The 15,639-nt window shown below is 31.8% G+C and overlaps 1 protein-coding gene across 2 annotated transcripts in view; it reads left to right on the top strand.

Moving 5' to 3' along the window:
* Window positions 1–10,579, top strand: part of LOC126889324 (integral membrane protein 2C) — a 94,590-nt gene extending 84,011 nt beyond the window's left edge. For both annotated transcript variants that reach the window (XM_050657551.1, XM_050657550.1), the window contains one exon: window positions 9,030–10,579. In XM_050657551.1, the coding sequence (XP_050513508.1) occupies window positions 9,030–9,157 (128 nt within the window). In that variant the 3' untranslated portion in view covers window positions 9,158–10,579. The remainder of the gene's footprint in view (window positions 1–9,029) is intronic.
* The last annotated feature ends 5,060 nt before the right edge of the window (window positions 10,580–15,639 follow it).

Raw genomic sequence — 15,639 nt, 5'->3', positions numbered from 1 at the left:
TTTGGACTGCCAGGTCAACAATATTTTTACCAATGAAATTATGTTTAGGAACGATGGCCAAAAGAATTTCATTATTATAACGTTCATTATTCATTCATCATTCCCTTTGCCTTATCCCTATGCGGGGTCGGCTTCCCTAATTGCATTTCTCATCAAAATTTTATCTTGGGTCATATCAATGTTAATCCCCTTTACAAACATGTCCTGCCTTATCGTCTCCCCCCAGATCTTCTTTGGTCTTCCTCTCCTACTCCTTCCAGGAATCTGCACTTCAGCTATTCTTCGTATTGGGTGATTAACGTATCGACGTTGAACATGACCAACCCATCTTAACCTATGCTCTATCATTTTGGCATCAATTGGTGCCACACGTAGACTTCCCCTAATATACTCATTTCTAATTTTATCCTTCTTTGTCACTCCACTCATCCATCTAAGCATTCTCATTTCCGCCACATGCATTCGTTGTTCCTCTTTCTTCGTCACTGCCCAACATTCAGTTCCGTACATCATAGCCGGTCTTATGGCTGTTTTATAGAATTTTCCCTTCAGCTTCATTGGAATTTTTTTGTCAAACAACACACCACTCGCTTCTTTCCACTTCATCCATCCAGCCCTAATTCTACTGCATGCATCTCCATCTATTTCTCCATTACTCTGTAATACCGATCCTAGGTACTTAAAACTAAAACTATTGCTTTTCACAATCATTTCACCATCCAAAGATACCATTTTATTTGTAGTAACTCCATCTTTAAATGAACATTCCAAATACATACTCTGTTTTTGTCCTACTAAGAAGTCATAAACCTTTTTCCTCCAGAGCTTGTCTCCACTGTTCCAGTTTTTGTTCTAAGTCTCTTTCACTATTTCCTATTAACACTACATCATCAGCATACATTAGGCACCATGGAATGCTACCCTGTAGTTTCGCTGTTATCTGGTCCAAAACTAATGAGAATAAATAAGGACTAAGCACGACATTATTATGTTGTGAATTTTTCCCCAAAAATCGTGAAAGTAAATATTTATTGATTAACTTATCGAAGACAGGTTCTAGAAGCTCTTGTATTTGAGGGGATTAGATGCTAACTGGTACAAGTGACAAAATATTGTAAACTGAGTTAAGTGCACAAAATAATACTAGATAGTATTAAAAATTTAGTGGGAAAGAGATACCGCTGAATTAAACTACTGGTGGCGACATATGGCAGGTTCTAGTTTGACTACTTACGAAATATTTAAAAACAGTTTGCGGCAAACAGGTATAACTTCACTTGTATCCCTTTGTCTATAAGGTGTTGGATATTATTTTTGGTGATTTGTTTAGTATCTTTGCAAATAAAGCCCTTAAAAAAGTATTCAAAATAAGTGAAATAATAACACAAAATGTACCAAGTAAGTTTTCACAAATAAAAATGTTTAAGTTTTACGTAATTTTTCTTTTATTTTAGGTTAAGAATTTAAGAAATTCGTAAGGTACTTAAGTGGCAAAGAGACACAAGTGAAAAATTTGAAGCAGAGCGAACGTTTTTTTCCAAATTTCAAACATTTTGAATGAAAATAAATATTAACTTTACAAAAGCTTTTACAATTAGATAAATAAAAGGTATAAAATTAATTCAAAATAAGTTCATGCGTGATTAATTTGCTGCAGAATTTACTATGTAAATTTAACTTTGACTTCGTTTTTCTCATTTGAACCATTTTATCACTTGTACCCCTTAGCATCTGGTACCCTCATTTCAGAACTTAATGATGTGTAAAAAATATATACAAAGGGGTTTTACAGATATTAAATAAATAAATAAATTGCGTTTGTATGTCTTATGTTTTGTCAAATAGTATTTTGTGTAGGTATATGAATTTAAAAATAATTTACACTTTTTAAAATGTCAAATGCAATATTTTTTCCAACTATTTCAGATTATATTTAAATATTTTAAGTTATCTTAAGGGGCTATCCTAGTGTAAAACTACGAAATTCATATATTGAAACAATAAATATTGAAAATTAAATGATTTATGCGCCATCTACTGACACGCTGAAAATAAAAACATAGCTCCACTGCTGCAGTGATTGAGACTAATAGAGATTCTGAAACATAAAATTTCAAAGTTAGTATTGAAACATAAGTTATTTTATATATCAACTAGGGGTTTTTTGATCTGATAAAAAATGTCAATTGTTTTTGAAACGGAAAATATTTTAACTAATTTTAAAAAAAATTTCAACACTTCGTCATTTTTCCACATTTGAATATTTTTCAAAAATCCTAATTGATGGTATAGGAAATAACTTATATTTCAATATTGACTTTGAAATTTTATGTTTCAGAATCTCCATTAGTTCCAATCACTGCAGTAGTGGACCTATGTTTTTATTTTCACGGTGCCAGTAGATGGCGCATAAATCGATTAATTAATTTTCAATATTTTTTTATGAAAATTGTTTTACATATACGTCTTTTTATAATAAATGCTCATGGAAATTTTCAAAACAATAGGTACAGTACTTTTTATTTCAGAAATTTCCAAAAAAAGTATATGAATTTCGTACTTTTAAACTAGGATAGCCCCTTAACCTCCGAGACTAGCTCTCGGAGGTACGTCACTTGGGGCAGAGAACAGCAAACCTATGCCTCTATGATGATGCTTCTAATAGTGGAGTCATTGAAGGTGGATATGAGCTATTACCTCCGATTTCGTTGAACCTCCATCGATTTGGATGAAAATTGGTGAGTGGTTAGAGGATATCTCAAGGAACAAAGGTGACATGGTGCCAACTTGCGCTTTTACCCTGGGGGTGGATGCCACCCCTTCTCGGTGGTGAAAATTATTTTATTAAAAATAACTCCATAATTCGATAGAGGGACTAACTCTAAGCAAAATTTGTTATATAAAGATATTGAAATTAATCATAACTTTTTGAGTTAATAAAGATTAAAGATTTGAATTTTTCCTGAGAAAAATGCATGTTTTTAACCGATTTTTTATAAATAATTCAAAACCTATAAGTTTTTACAAAAAAGTTATTATTACCAAAATTGAAGATAATAAAAAATAAAAAAATTCCTTACTGGAAAAACTTTTTAGTGTTAACTAAAAGTGAGTTATAGGTAATTGAATGTATATTTCTTTCGGCGACTACACAAATCTAAGTATTCAAGCTTAAATAACGGGAAAATTATGCATTTTATAACACAAACTTATTAAACATTTGTCAAAGTATTTAAAAATATCTATCAGATGAGCCCACGAACAAGTTGATAGCATTAAAATTTATGCTCCAAAAATTTTTCAAAAGTTATCTTTTAAAAATTTTTCCAAAAAATTTTATTGTTTTTTTTTTAAATAACTCCGTTAATTTTGAGACATGAGATTCGTCTAAAAACCATTTAAAAGCTAAAACTAAGGGCTTTTAATCCACTTTGAATTTAATTTTTGAGACCCCTTACTTTTTTTTTAATAAAAGGTTAAATTGCCCGATTACATGGTTCTCGCAGGCAAAATTTAAGCTTAAAACGTTTCTATCTCGGTTATTTTGTACCCTACAGAAATAGTAAAACAGGTGAAATATTTGGTTCAGAATAAACTAAAATTTTATTATTTATCATTTTTTTCGTATATTGAGTATTTTTGGAGTTATTATTAAAAGAATATGAAAATTACGATAATCTGAAGAATTCTGATTTTTTTAAATTATATCTTTTTTTCAAAAATATGCATTCTAAACCAGTCAAAATTGTTGAATTCATTACTTATGCTATTATAAAGAAACTCTTGTAAGGATTTCGATAAATTTTAATTTTGGTGGAAATGGCGATGTTTTATTTTCCACTTTTTCCAAAAAAATCCAAAGGGTTCTCTTATTTTCATCATAACTTGCTTAATTTTGATGCTATTAACGTCTTATGGAGCTCATTTGATAGGTATTCTGAATTACTTTGTCAAATGTTTAATAGGTATATTTTATAAAATGCATCGTTTTCCCGTTATTTAAGCTTGGATACTTAGATTAGCGTACTCGTCGAAAAAAATATACTTTCAATTACCATAACGTACTTTGAATTAACATTATTGTAGTTCTTTAAATAAGAAGTGTATTTAACTTTTTATTATCTTTAATTTTGGTTATAATAACTTTTTGTAAAAGCTTACAGTTTTTGAGTTATACGTGAAAAACAGCTTTAAAACATACATTTTTTTACGAAAAAATAAAATTTTTGATCTTTAATAACTCGAAAAGTATTGATTTATATTAATAACTTTATACAACAAATTTTGCGTAGAATTTGTCCCTCTATCGATTTATGGTATTATTTTTAATGAAATAATTTTCACCCCTGAGAAGGGGTGGCATCCACCCCCAGGGTAAAAGCGCAAGTTGGCATCATGTCACCTTTGTTCTTTGAGGTATCCTCTAACTACTCACCAATTTTCATAAAAATCGATGGAGGTTCAACGAAATCGGAGGTGAAAACCTTCAGTGACTGCACTATAATACGAGGCGAAAATCGTCGATTTAGAGTGCTGGTTTGCGCTCTCTGTACTAGATGAAAATTAGACAGTTTTGTCTTCGCATTGCAACTGAATAAAAATGGTATACATTTTTATTTTATGTTATATTTAAATTTTCCCAACGAAATTAAATTTTGAAATTCCCGCATGGATTAGTTCCGATGCAAATCTTTTGGAGCGCTGAATTTTATATCCAAATAAAGCGTTGTCGTGAAGCATCTACATAGAGGTAGGTGGTTTGTGACTGAGAACACGACGCACAGTGGTCAATTTTGCCGAAAACCTGGCCAAAATTCAAAAATTTAAGTTTATATATTCCGAGAAATTTTATATGAATCTTGCTCTGTAGGTTTCGGAGGATCATAAACGGCCGTTGAGGGTAGAACAATACAAGCATATCACATATTTACCTATATTAGTGTAAAGTTGGGATTGAACGAAAGCGGACCGAATAAAATTAAAGTGTGTTATACAATTGAGGCATTGTTAGGTTTTCGTTTAAAACTATAGACGTGTATTATTTTGTTATTTTATAGTGCTATTTCTTAAGGTAAGTGAGTATTTCAATATACTTTTTAGATTCTTTTTCCTAACATAAACTTTATTTACAAAATGATGTCAAGAATCTTCAATCGTTTTCTGTTTACCAAGTTTTAAAATGGGAAATTTTGCTTAATAAGCCAAGTTTTTGCTTAATAAATAATTCAATATGTATATAAATATTCCTCAAGAAATCATCTTCAACAAGTTGCAAACTTCGCGGAATTCTTCATTTTAAAAAACTGTAACATGCTGGAGAATTTCTACATCAAGAGACTTTAATGTTTGGTCAGTTAATAAAGTAAGAACAAAATATGAAGCAGTTGATCCAGAAAATTTACAGTTGTTTTTTTACACAAGAACCGCAGTTTTTTGTTATTTTTTTTGCTTTCTTCTTCTTTTTTTTTAATCTTTAAGTCATTTTACCCTTATGTACAGGTCTATCTTTTTGCTTTCTTATTTGTATATTTTTTAATAGTTTTGGTCGTGTGAGTCCAAAAATTTTGCCTTTTTTTAAAAATAAAATGCATAAACGATACTTTATATTAAGAAGCCAAAAATAGGTAGGTCAACTCTTAATACATCTTAATTGTTTTGTAAATGGTTCCGATTAATTATAATTATTACCTACCAATGTGTGGCTTCTTAACAAAAAGTTTCGTTTATGCATTTCATTTTTAGAAAATTAAAATTTTTGGCTCACACGACCAAAATTAATAAAAAATATAAAAGTAACGAAGCAAAAACATGATTATACATAAGAGTAAAATGACTTAAAAATTAAGAAAAAGAAGAAAACAAAAAAAAATAACAAAAAACGGCGGCTCTTGTGTAAAAAAACTGTAAATGTGCTGGATCAGATGCTTCATATTTTGTTCTTACTTTATTAACTGACCATATAACAGTGGCGGCCGGTCAGGGTCGGCAGTGCCGACCCACACATTTATTGATATTATAGATTTTTTTATATTCAATTTAATCAGAGTTCATGTAATTTTTTGTATCTGTGAAATAAAAAAAATCTGTCAGATAATACAGACTAAATTTTATTCGTGGTTTTTAAAAGGATTCGACCAATCCGAGCGTTAAGTGATCCCTGCGCCTTTTTAAAAAATGAATGATCCGAGCCATCCATCTGACTGTGTCGGCTAGCCGACCCCAGTTCATCCCTAGCGTGACGATTTACACGTAAAACTCAACGAAATACAAGTCGATAACCAGCCAAAACATACATTTCTGTCCGTAGGCAGATACGGCAGGCAACGGCAGGTACGGCACATTAAGATCTGCCGAGGTTTCATTTCGAGGCATCGCATCGGCAGAAATTGTAAAAAATAATCACGCCGTTTTACTTCGTTTAATTGATATTGTAATTTTTTTTAAGTTGTCAGGAATTATAATTTATTTATAGATATATATAATATCGTATAATCGTTATATTATATAATTAGAGATAACCAATAAAATTGTTTAAGAAATACGATTTGGAATTTTCTAATTTACTACTTTCTGATTATAAGATCTTTACGGCACGTCTAAAACAGTACAGAATGAACTAATAAATATAATCAATTAGTTACATTTTGAATAACGTTATTGGATCTGAGATTCAGAGAACAATTTGCTTTTTGCTAGAAGTAGATGAAACTTCTGATTATAATGTCATTCACAATAATTATCAATTGTTATCCGATACGCGTTACGTGATAATGAGAGGCTTTTAGGTTTTACAGAGGTGAGTAAAAGCAATAAGGCAGAATATGTTTTTGGTGTTTTTTAAAGAACAGATTAAAATTTTTTGATATCAAAAATAAATTGGTAGGGCAAACTGGGGCAAACTTATTTAGGCGCTGCTGTGATTTCTGGTGAATTGAATGGTCTCCAGGCAAAAGTTAAAACTATTGCACCACAAGCTTTATTTACTTACTGTCATGGGAATAGAATGACTTAAGTTTTGCAGGATGCGTGTAAAAAAATTAAAGAATATCGTCTTTTCTTGCCAGTTCTCGCCCAAACGGACTACTGTTTTAGGACAATTTGTTTCGAAAAAAAAAAAAAAAAAAATGCAAACAGTTTGTCAGACGCGATCAAATTTTAAACCTCGGTTAGTTTTCACTGTAGTAGATTTTCGTGAGCAGCTTTTGGAAGTTTTTTTAATTTATTATCGAAGGCGACGATTTTGATAGTTGTGATGTAATATCTCGATCCGTGAAGCAATCGGTTTGAGAACTTTCTTAAATGATTACTCTTTTAATATTCTTTTAAATATTTTTAAGAAAGTGTTTGCCCAAACCGATTTGATATTCATTATTGTTTGAAATCAGTCAACTGACATTATTTATTCCAAAGATAGAATAAGAAAACTGGTGCAAAATCTCGAGAGATTTTCGTAATGATAGTAGTTTCCAATATATACGCAGTGACGTTTTGGGTTCGCTTGATATTTCCGAACCACCCAAAAAAGACACAGGCATGATACATAGCTCGAAAAACGAGTATATTTTGAAATTTTTGATACCTACTATGTATTATGAAAATAGATACTCGTTTTTCGAATTTTGAAGATTTGCAAATTTTTTACCTTTAACGATTCAAAATTTAAAAGTTAAATTCGCCAAAGAATAGTTAAGATATTTATTATTACAAATTACTTAAAAATTACGCTGATCCAAATATTTTCAGAAATTTTAATAAGTTACAAAATATGTGTTATTTTATATAGTAAGTACTGCAATTCATTACAACAAACTGATCATCTTATTACCACCAACTTCTGCTTTAAATGAACGGGATTTCTCTTGTCTCAAAAAAATCAAAACACCATGTCGAAACACCATGAAACAAGAGAGAATGTCAAGTAAACCAAACAAAAAAAACTCCTATGATGATTTAAGCCTTTTAATTAGATGGTATACCTATATGAGGAGACAAAAAGACCTTGCCGACCCTGTCTCTAAGGTCACGAGCCGCCACTGCCATATAACATTAAAGTCTTTTCATGTACAAATTCGCCAGCATGTTATATTTCTTTAAAATGAAAAATTCCGCTAAGGATGCATTTGCCTGCAGATGATTTTTTGAGGAGTATTTATTATTATTATTTATAATAACTATTTATTACACAAAATATCTTTGCTGAGCAAAGTAGACTTTTTACTTTTCCCTTTTTAAAACTTGGAAAACTTAAAACGATTGAAAATTCTTGCCAATTTTCAAACAAGTTGTAAATAAAGTTTATTTTACGCAGAAAAAAGTCTAAAAAGTATATTAAAATACTCCACTTACTCCAGACATAGCATCCACTATAAACTAACAAAATAATACACGTCTATAGTTCTAAATGAAAACCAAACAATGCCCCAATATTATTGTATAACACACTTAATTTTGGTCCGCTGTCGTTCAATCACAACTTTACACTAATATAAATATATGATCTCATAGGCGCCCATGTCCATGGGCATGGCCACGGCCCCCCTAGCTTTTCTGTTGCTTTAAACTATAATATATTATTATTGTCATCCAAAGTATACAAAATGTAATGTGCAACATCTTCACGTCTGGCCCCTCCCCTAAAAAATTTTTATATGGGCGCCCATGCATGATCTGCTTGTATTGTTCTACCCTTAACGGCCGTTTATGATTCTCAAAAACCTACAGAGCAAGGTTCATATAAAATTTCTTGAAGAGAAACTTGAAGAGAAAAATCCATTAATTTACCAGAGAGAGGTACGCTTTCTCTCCGGCTGTTACGCGAGTACCTCGTGAGAAACGCCCACGCCCACCCGAAACGCGCATTCACTTAAGACCGATATAGACAATTTTAAATTTGGAATTTTACTAAAATATTTTAGAAACTGATTTTTGAAGCTACATATAAGGAATTGAAAAATGAAAAAAAAAAAATGTTTTGATTTTTTGAAAACTAACGTGTGCTAGTAGTCTAATGTCAAATTTTCATGTTTCAGTTGTAAAGAGGTCTGCCGATAAGCAGTCTGAACGATTCGCCCAGTTTGCTGGCCAAGGAGTCACCCAGATAGAAATTACCAACATGGATGAGGTGTATGCCTACGAAAAAAGTTTGATTAGCCATTAAATTGTTTAATTATCGTATTAACATAAAATTATTATATAAAAAATTGAATAGTTGAGAGGCATCACCAAAATTTCTCTTGCTTTTCTCGTATTTTATTGTTTAGTTCTATCGTAAAATACTTGATACGATGGTTGTCTTTTTAGTTTTGCATATAGCCATAAAGACAAAAAAATATAGACCTGAATTTATTGTCTTTTGGGCAGTGTGATCACTTGCATTGCCTTGAGGTAGGATGATTCGCCGTTTTGTGTTGCTTTGTCGGAGTTTCGCGATAACTTCTGGTAAACAAGAGGTTATATACCTATCAGAAGTAACCGTTCTTCGATCTTCTAAAGCAATTGTTGCCACATGACCAGATTTTGACACAAAAGTTGCGACCATTTTCTTTGACACTCTTCGAGAACGGATCACTTTTGTTGGTTTTTCCTCATCGTGAAACATTCACACAGCGAATTTGCGTTGATTTTACGGTTCGTAGGAGTAAATCAAAGATTCATCGCTACTAACAATACTATAAACGTTTTTTGAGCTTCCTTTGTTGAACCGTTCCAATGTTTTTCGACACCAATCGACGCGAACAGCTTTTTGCTTTTTGAAATTAGCAGTACCAGCGGGAAACAGTTGACTGGTGTGATGCTTCATTCCCAAACAAAGAAACCATTTCATCGAGACATTGTTGTTGGGATAGTCCTCTCGAAAAATTGTAAGAACTTATTGCTCGAAAATATTCTCGGCTAAGATCCATTTTTCGACCTTGCGCTAATTTCAAAAATTCACTGTATCTATACAACTGGTTGTAACGCAATGAAACTCTGGATTTATGTCAACAAAAGATTGAGGTTACATTTGTGTCGGAAGGTTTTATTTGTGGCGCCCTCTATGTGGCGCTATATGCAAAACTAAAAAGACAAACGTCATATTAGTTGTGTACAAATGATGTATTACAAAAGCCCTATGCCTTACCTCGGTGCTTATAACGGACGGTATATGGTTTAAAGGAACTTTTGCATACATCATCTTATTTTAATAGACGAAAAATTGGTCTAAAAACAATTTTTGATCAAGACAGTCAATTTCGCATAATCAATCAGTCTAAAATTATTGTTTCAATTCAAAAAGAAAATAGTTATTAGTTATACGTTTATTTATGACTTGTATGTGAGATATTCGGTTAGAATCATACAAGAGGTTTTTAGAAATGTCAAAAATTGTTTTAGGAACCCCAGTAAAGTAGATAAAATTATTAATTATTACTAATAGTGGAAATACCAGTTTCGTGAAATAAAGATATTATAAAATGCATGTAAAGTTTATGTAAATTTTATAAATAAAATAGTATTGACACTATTATATCATTTGTGCAATATATTTCGTCATGTGTTGTATTTAAAAGTTCCTATGGAATAAATCCCCAAAAACCTAGGTTTTTTATTTAATGATAGTTGTAGTACCTCTCTATTCACAGTAGCGTTACCAGGTGTCCCGATTGTCACCCACGAAAACCAATTTCAGGTGGACTTGCAGTGAATTTTATAACTGTTATAAAAACAAGGCACTCCTATTATGTACGATTATTATTATGTAGGATTAAATACAGATTATAGAAACACCTTGTAGTCTAGTAAATGAACGGTAAATACGGCGATGCCGTGTAATTTTCAGGATCAACTCCGAATTGCATAATAATTTGGACGGCTTGTGCCGTTGGTTGCTTTTACTCGGGGGGTGACAATCACCTCTAATTGGGGGTGAAAAACTGCGTGTTTAAAATAAGTCCGGAGATGGATAAATTGACTAATTCCAAGCAATTTTATTTCTATAGAATTTGAACTTAGTTAAGTCTTTTCGAGTTATTTACGATTTTAAAATGTTTATTCTTCGACAAAAAAATCACGTTTTCAGACGATTATCACAAATAACTCAAAAAGTAAGTATTTGATCGAAAAAAATATTCTTAGCAAAAATGTAGCATAATATAAAAAAAAATGAAAAAAATTGTGAACTCGAAGTCTATAGACCAGCAAAAGCAAAGTTAAAGCTCATGAAAAATGCGTTCTTATTGTTCGAAAATCCAATTAAAACTTTTTTAATAAAGTTTTATTTTTATGTTTTAAAAAAGTTTCTAGCATCAAAACTAAGCGAGTTATGCTCAAAATCAAGTTGACTCCTTTTTTTTGTAAAAAAATCGTGAAAATCTCCCCCTACTTAGCACCCCAAATGAAATTAATCGTTACGGTTTTACAAACAATTTACTTTACTTATGTACTTACTATGTATTTTTTACATGATTAAAAGGGCCTGAACGAGTCACTAATCACTAGTGTACGCAAAATATGAACAGCCATATTTTAACCAATGTTTGTCTTACCGAAAAACAAAATGATATCATATTTATAAAAACAAAACCTTCCTATTTTTACTCCTTGAGATTTTTAGTATCCCTAATACTTTTTAAATTATTTTGAAAAAGGGCATTCTCCAATATTTTAAATTTTTTTTTTGCTTTAAAACCATTTTTTTTAAACTAAGCACTCCCAACCGGTAAACCTTACAGATCGTATAAACAATACACATAAAGTAAATGGTAAAGCGGTAACGATTAATTTTATTTACGGTGCTAAATAGGGGGAGATTTTCACGATTTTTTTTACAAAAAAAAAGGGGTCAACTTTGTTTTGAGTGTAACTCGCTTAGTATTAATGCTAGAGACTTTTATATAAAACAAAATTAAAGATTTTTTAAACACTTTAAAAAATTTTAATAGGTTTTGCCCGAAAATTGCTTAATTTTTTAGTTATTTCAAGTTGAAAAATTCGATTTGGAATTTGACGAATAAGAACATATTTTTGATGAGTTACAACTCATCATGCTGATGAGCTTTTACTGGTTTTATAGACTTTCTGAACATACAATTTTTTTTGCTTTTTTAAAAGCTACATTATTGCTAAGAATATTTTTTTGATAAAATTACTCAAAAAGTATTGACTTAGTTTAAAAATTATATAAAACAAAAGTTTTTTAGAGTTAATCAGTTGATCCATTTTGGGACTTACTTAAAATGCGCGTTTTTTACCCTCGAGAAGGGGTAACTGTAACTCACCCCCCAAGTAAAAGCAACCAACGATACAAGTTCAACTTTGAACTCTTTGAAGTAGACAATAAGTAGAACCCAAAACCAGATTTTCATGCAATTCGGAGTTGACTCTGAAAATTACACTCCAAAGCGGTCATTTTTTGGGCTATTGTTGTTTATTTGTCCCGATCTACAACCCTAAATCCCGATTTATTTTTGCTTATGTACCGATTAAAAACAAATCGGACCGAATACAGTATAAATACCGTTGCACGTCATCCGCGTCATAGCAAGTGACGTCACATGATATCAACACAAAATATTTAATAGGGAACTTGCACATTTTTTTTATTACATAATAATGTTCAGTTTTGTATAAAAATGAGATTTACAAAATTTCACGCTTCAAAAACTCATAATAACTTAGAAGTACAAATTTAAAGTCTTCTTTATCTTAAAATAGTTCAAACGACCCGTGACGTCACAGAGTTTAACTATGTGGTTCTGTTTATGGTTATATTTACGTATATTCTTCTTCTTTAGTTTATTGGCCTCCACCTACTTGGGTATTTGGCCAGTTCGTCGTCGCGTAATAAAGGAAAAATATTTATATTCTAGTGACATTTATCGTATGTCGTTGTAATAATATAAACCACTTTGTTGAGATTGGAGTTTGATACAGTTTTTGAAGGAAAGGAAAGAAGGTTTACTATTGAAAATAAAACCATTTTGTAAAAGTACAAATTTTCTATGAATAGTTCAAACGATCAAAAGCACTTTTAACGTCACATAACTGTATTTTTTACTGACGTTTATAATGTCTAATTTAAAATTATATTATACAATTGATGTAGAATGTAAACATACAACCCTGTGACGTCACGACGCGTTTTGGTGTGGCTGGTATAAGTTGAATTTTTAGTCGTCTGTAGGGGCCAAACGAAAGACAAACAAAACTTTTTTATCTTTGATACAGGTTCTAAATTATGTTCTGCTGTGATTTATACCATTTTTGTCGAATTTAAAATTTTAGGCAAGTTCCCTATTCGTAGATCTGTTCGTTCGTAGAATCGTTTAGCCAAGTACACTAGAATTACAGCTACTAGACATTTACCAGAGAACGGTAGTTCTCGCCAGTGGCTCACAACCCCCCTACACGCGACACTATAATATATACACGAAATTTTCGATTTTCCAAATCTGACTGAATTGAAAATTGGGCCAAATCCCATTTTAAAGTTCAGAAAAAGACTCAACCATCCATTTTGGTCCAAGGGTGTGGATTTTACGGCCCTTCCTATTTAGGGTCTGTTTTTCGTTCTCGTCCCCGTAGCTCCCAAAATTTTGAAAATTTAAGTCTGATCTTTGTGGCTTCTGATAGTACTAATCATTACTTTTTCAACGCATGTCTAATTTTGAAAATCGGATATGCCATTCAAAAGTTACCGAGCTCAGAAATATGACTCAATTTCTATTTAAAAAAGGGAAAATGTTTGTGGATATGTATGTATGTATGTCGAAAAGTTAAACCAATCTGAATTTTTTTGTGTTTGAAGAGGGGGTCAGGGTCGATTCAGAACCGGTATAGTTTGTGACTGTTGACCACCCGTAAGCCAGCTATAGGACTTGGTAGGTACAAAACGTCATATTTTTGGGGGTATATATCTTTGGTTCAAGGAGAGGCAGGAGAACCGCAAATACACCAAATCAATAGTGTTGTGTTAAGCTTTCAAATGGTGTCTAAGCCGTCACGATCAGACATACACACGGCTCAGTATAGCCAAAAAACTGAAAAACTAAACTTTGAAAATTTTGGTTTTTCGACAATTACTCAAAATTTCAACCTACGAATTGCGCCAATAACTGAGCGTTTGTAGAAGGACTCTAGACGAATCTAACGGTTTATACCTTATATCCGGGAAAATTCGAATTTTTAAGTTATAGGCTTCATAAGTATGATCAAATCTATTTCCTATGGGAAAAACGGTTTTTCAAGCTCAATAATTCCTGTAATACCTTCAGTTAATCAGATACTACTTGTCAATACGTTTCAAACTCATGTTTAGTGATCAAAATCAGTTAAGCCGTTTAGAAGTTATATTAATCTACAAAAGTATAATCCAATTAACCATTATTCCCGAAATGGTTTATGTAGTTGTAGTGGTTACGACTACGACGCTAAATTTGATCTGGCAACGGGCAATCCGAGTTCATTTACCGGCCATCCCAATATTTTTTTTTTTTTCGATCTATTTCGAATAGAAAAAAATCTAGTGTACATTCGATGGACACTGGATCATTTGGGAGATAATGCGACAAAGGCGACCGTTTATAAAGCTTAACGTGTAATCGAGAAACATTGCATTTAACTTCATACATTTAATTTATAAATAACATTGAAAAGCTCCTGATACAAGAATAAATAACCGCTAAACGCCGTAAAAATGAGTGGCGCATACAATATTCCAGCTACAAAACAGCTGATATGAATATTACGTGGCGCGAAAGTGTATTTTCATTTTGATGCAAAATAAAATTCTAGTTTTATTTACAAAGATTTTTCCATAATATTTGCTAAATTTTAAGTAAACGCGCCACAAAAGAGCTTCAAAATTCAAACTGTATTACTCTTTTGTGGCGCGTTTTACTTCAAATTGAGCAAATATTATGGAAAAATCTTTTAAAATAAAACTAGAATTTTATTTTGCATCAAAATGAAAATACATTTTCGCGCCACGTAATATTCATATCGGCTGTTTTGTAGCTGGACTATTGTATGCGCCACTCATTTTTACGGCGTTTAGCGGTTTTTTATTCTTGTTTTATTATATACGCGTAGAAATAATGTTTGAAGATTTCTATTCATGTACACTTGAAGAAATACACCATAACTTGTATAAATGGATTATATGTAAAGCGTTATTATGAAGCTCATTTTTTCGGATCATACTGTAACTGTGATTGAACGAAAGTGACATTTTGGCATAAATTGGTAACACTTGTTTGACAGGACTTAAAATAATGGGAATCAGAAAATACAGAGGCTTGTCCGCCAGATTAGGAAACAGATCTAGAAGTCCTTTCTCAGGAGTGAAGAGGCGAGGTAGACTCTGAGGTGCCTAGAAGAGGACCATCAACAAGGAGGCAAGAAACATCTAGATCTGTTAGGTCTGGATCCCGCGTATGAAAAAAACTTGATTAAAAGCAAGCTGAAAATGTGTTAATAGCTTAAGGGTGTCTAGTCGGACAAACTTTGATATACGGGAACACTGGAACAGGGGAAGTTTTAATTGTGGAACAGGTTAAAAATTTGGAACGGTCAGACCACGAAAACGTCACATGTATTTTGTCCGACAGAACTTCCAATTGATTTGTTACCCTTTCATTAAACTCTCATGCAAAAATCAGA

Source organism: Diabrotica virgifera, chromosome 8 (genome assembly GCF_917563875.1).
Source record: "Diabrotica virgifera virgifera chromosome 8, PGI_DIABVI_V3a".
NCBI lineage: Eukaryota > Metazoa > Arthropoda > Insecta > Coleoptera > Chrysomelidae > Diabrotica > Diabrotica virgifera.
This window is presented reverse-complemented; position numbering and strand designations above follow the sequence as displayed.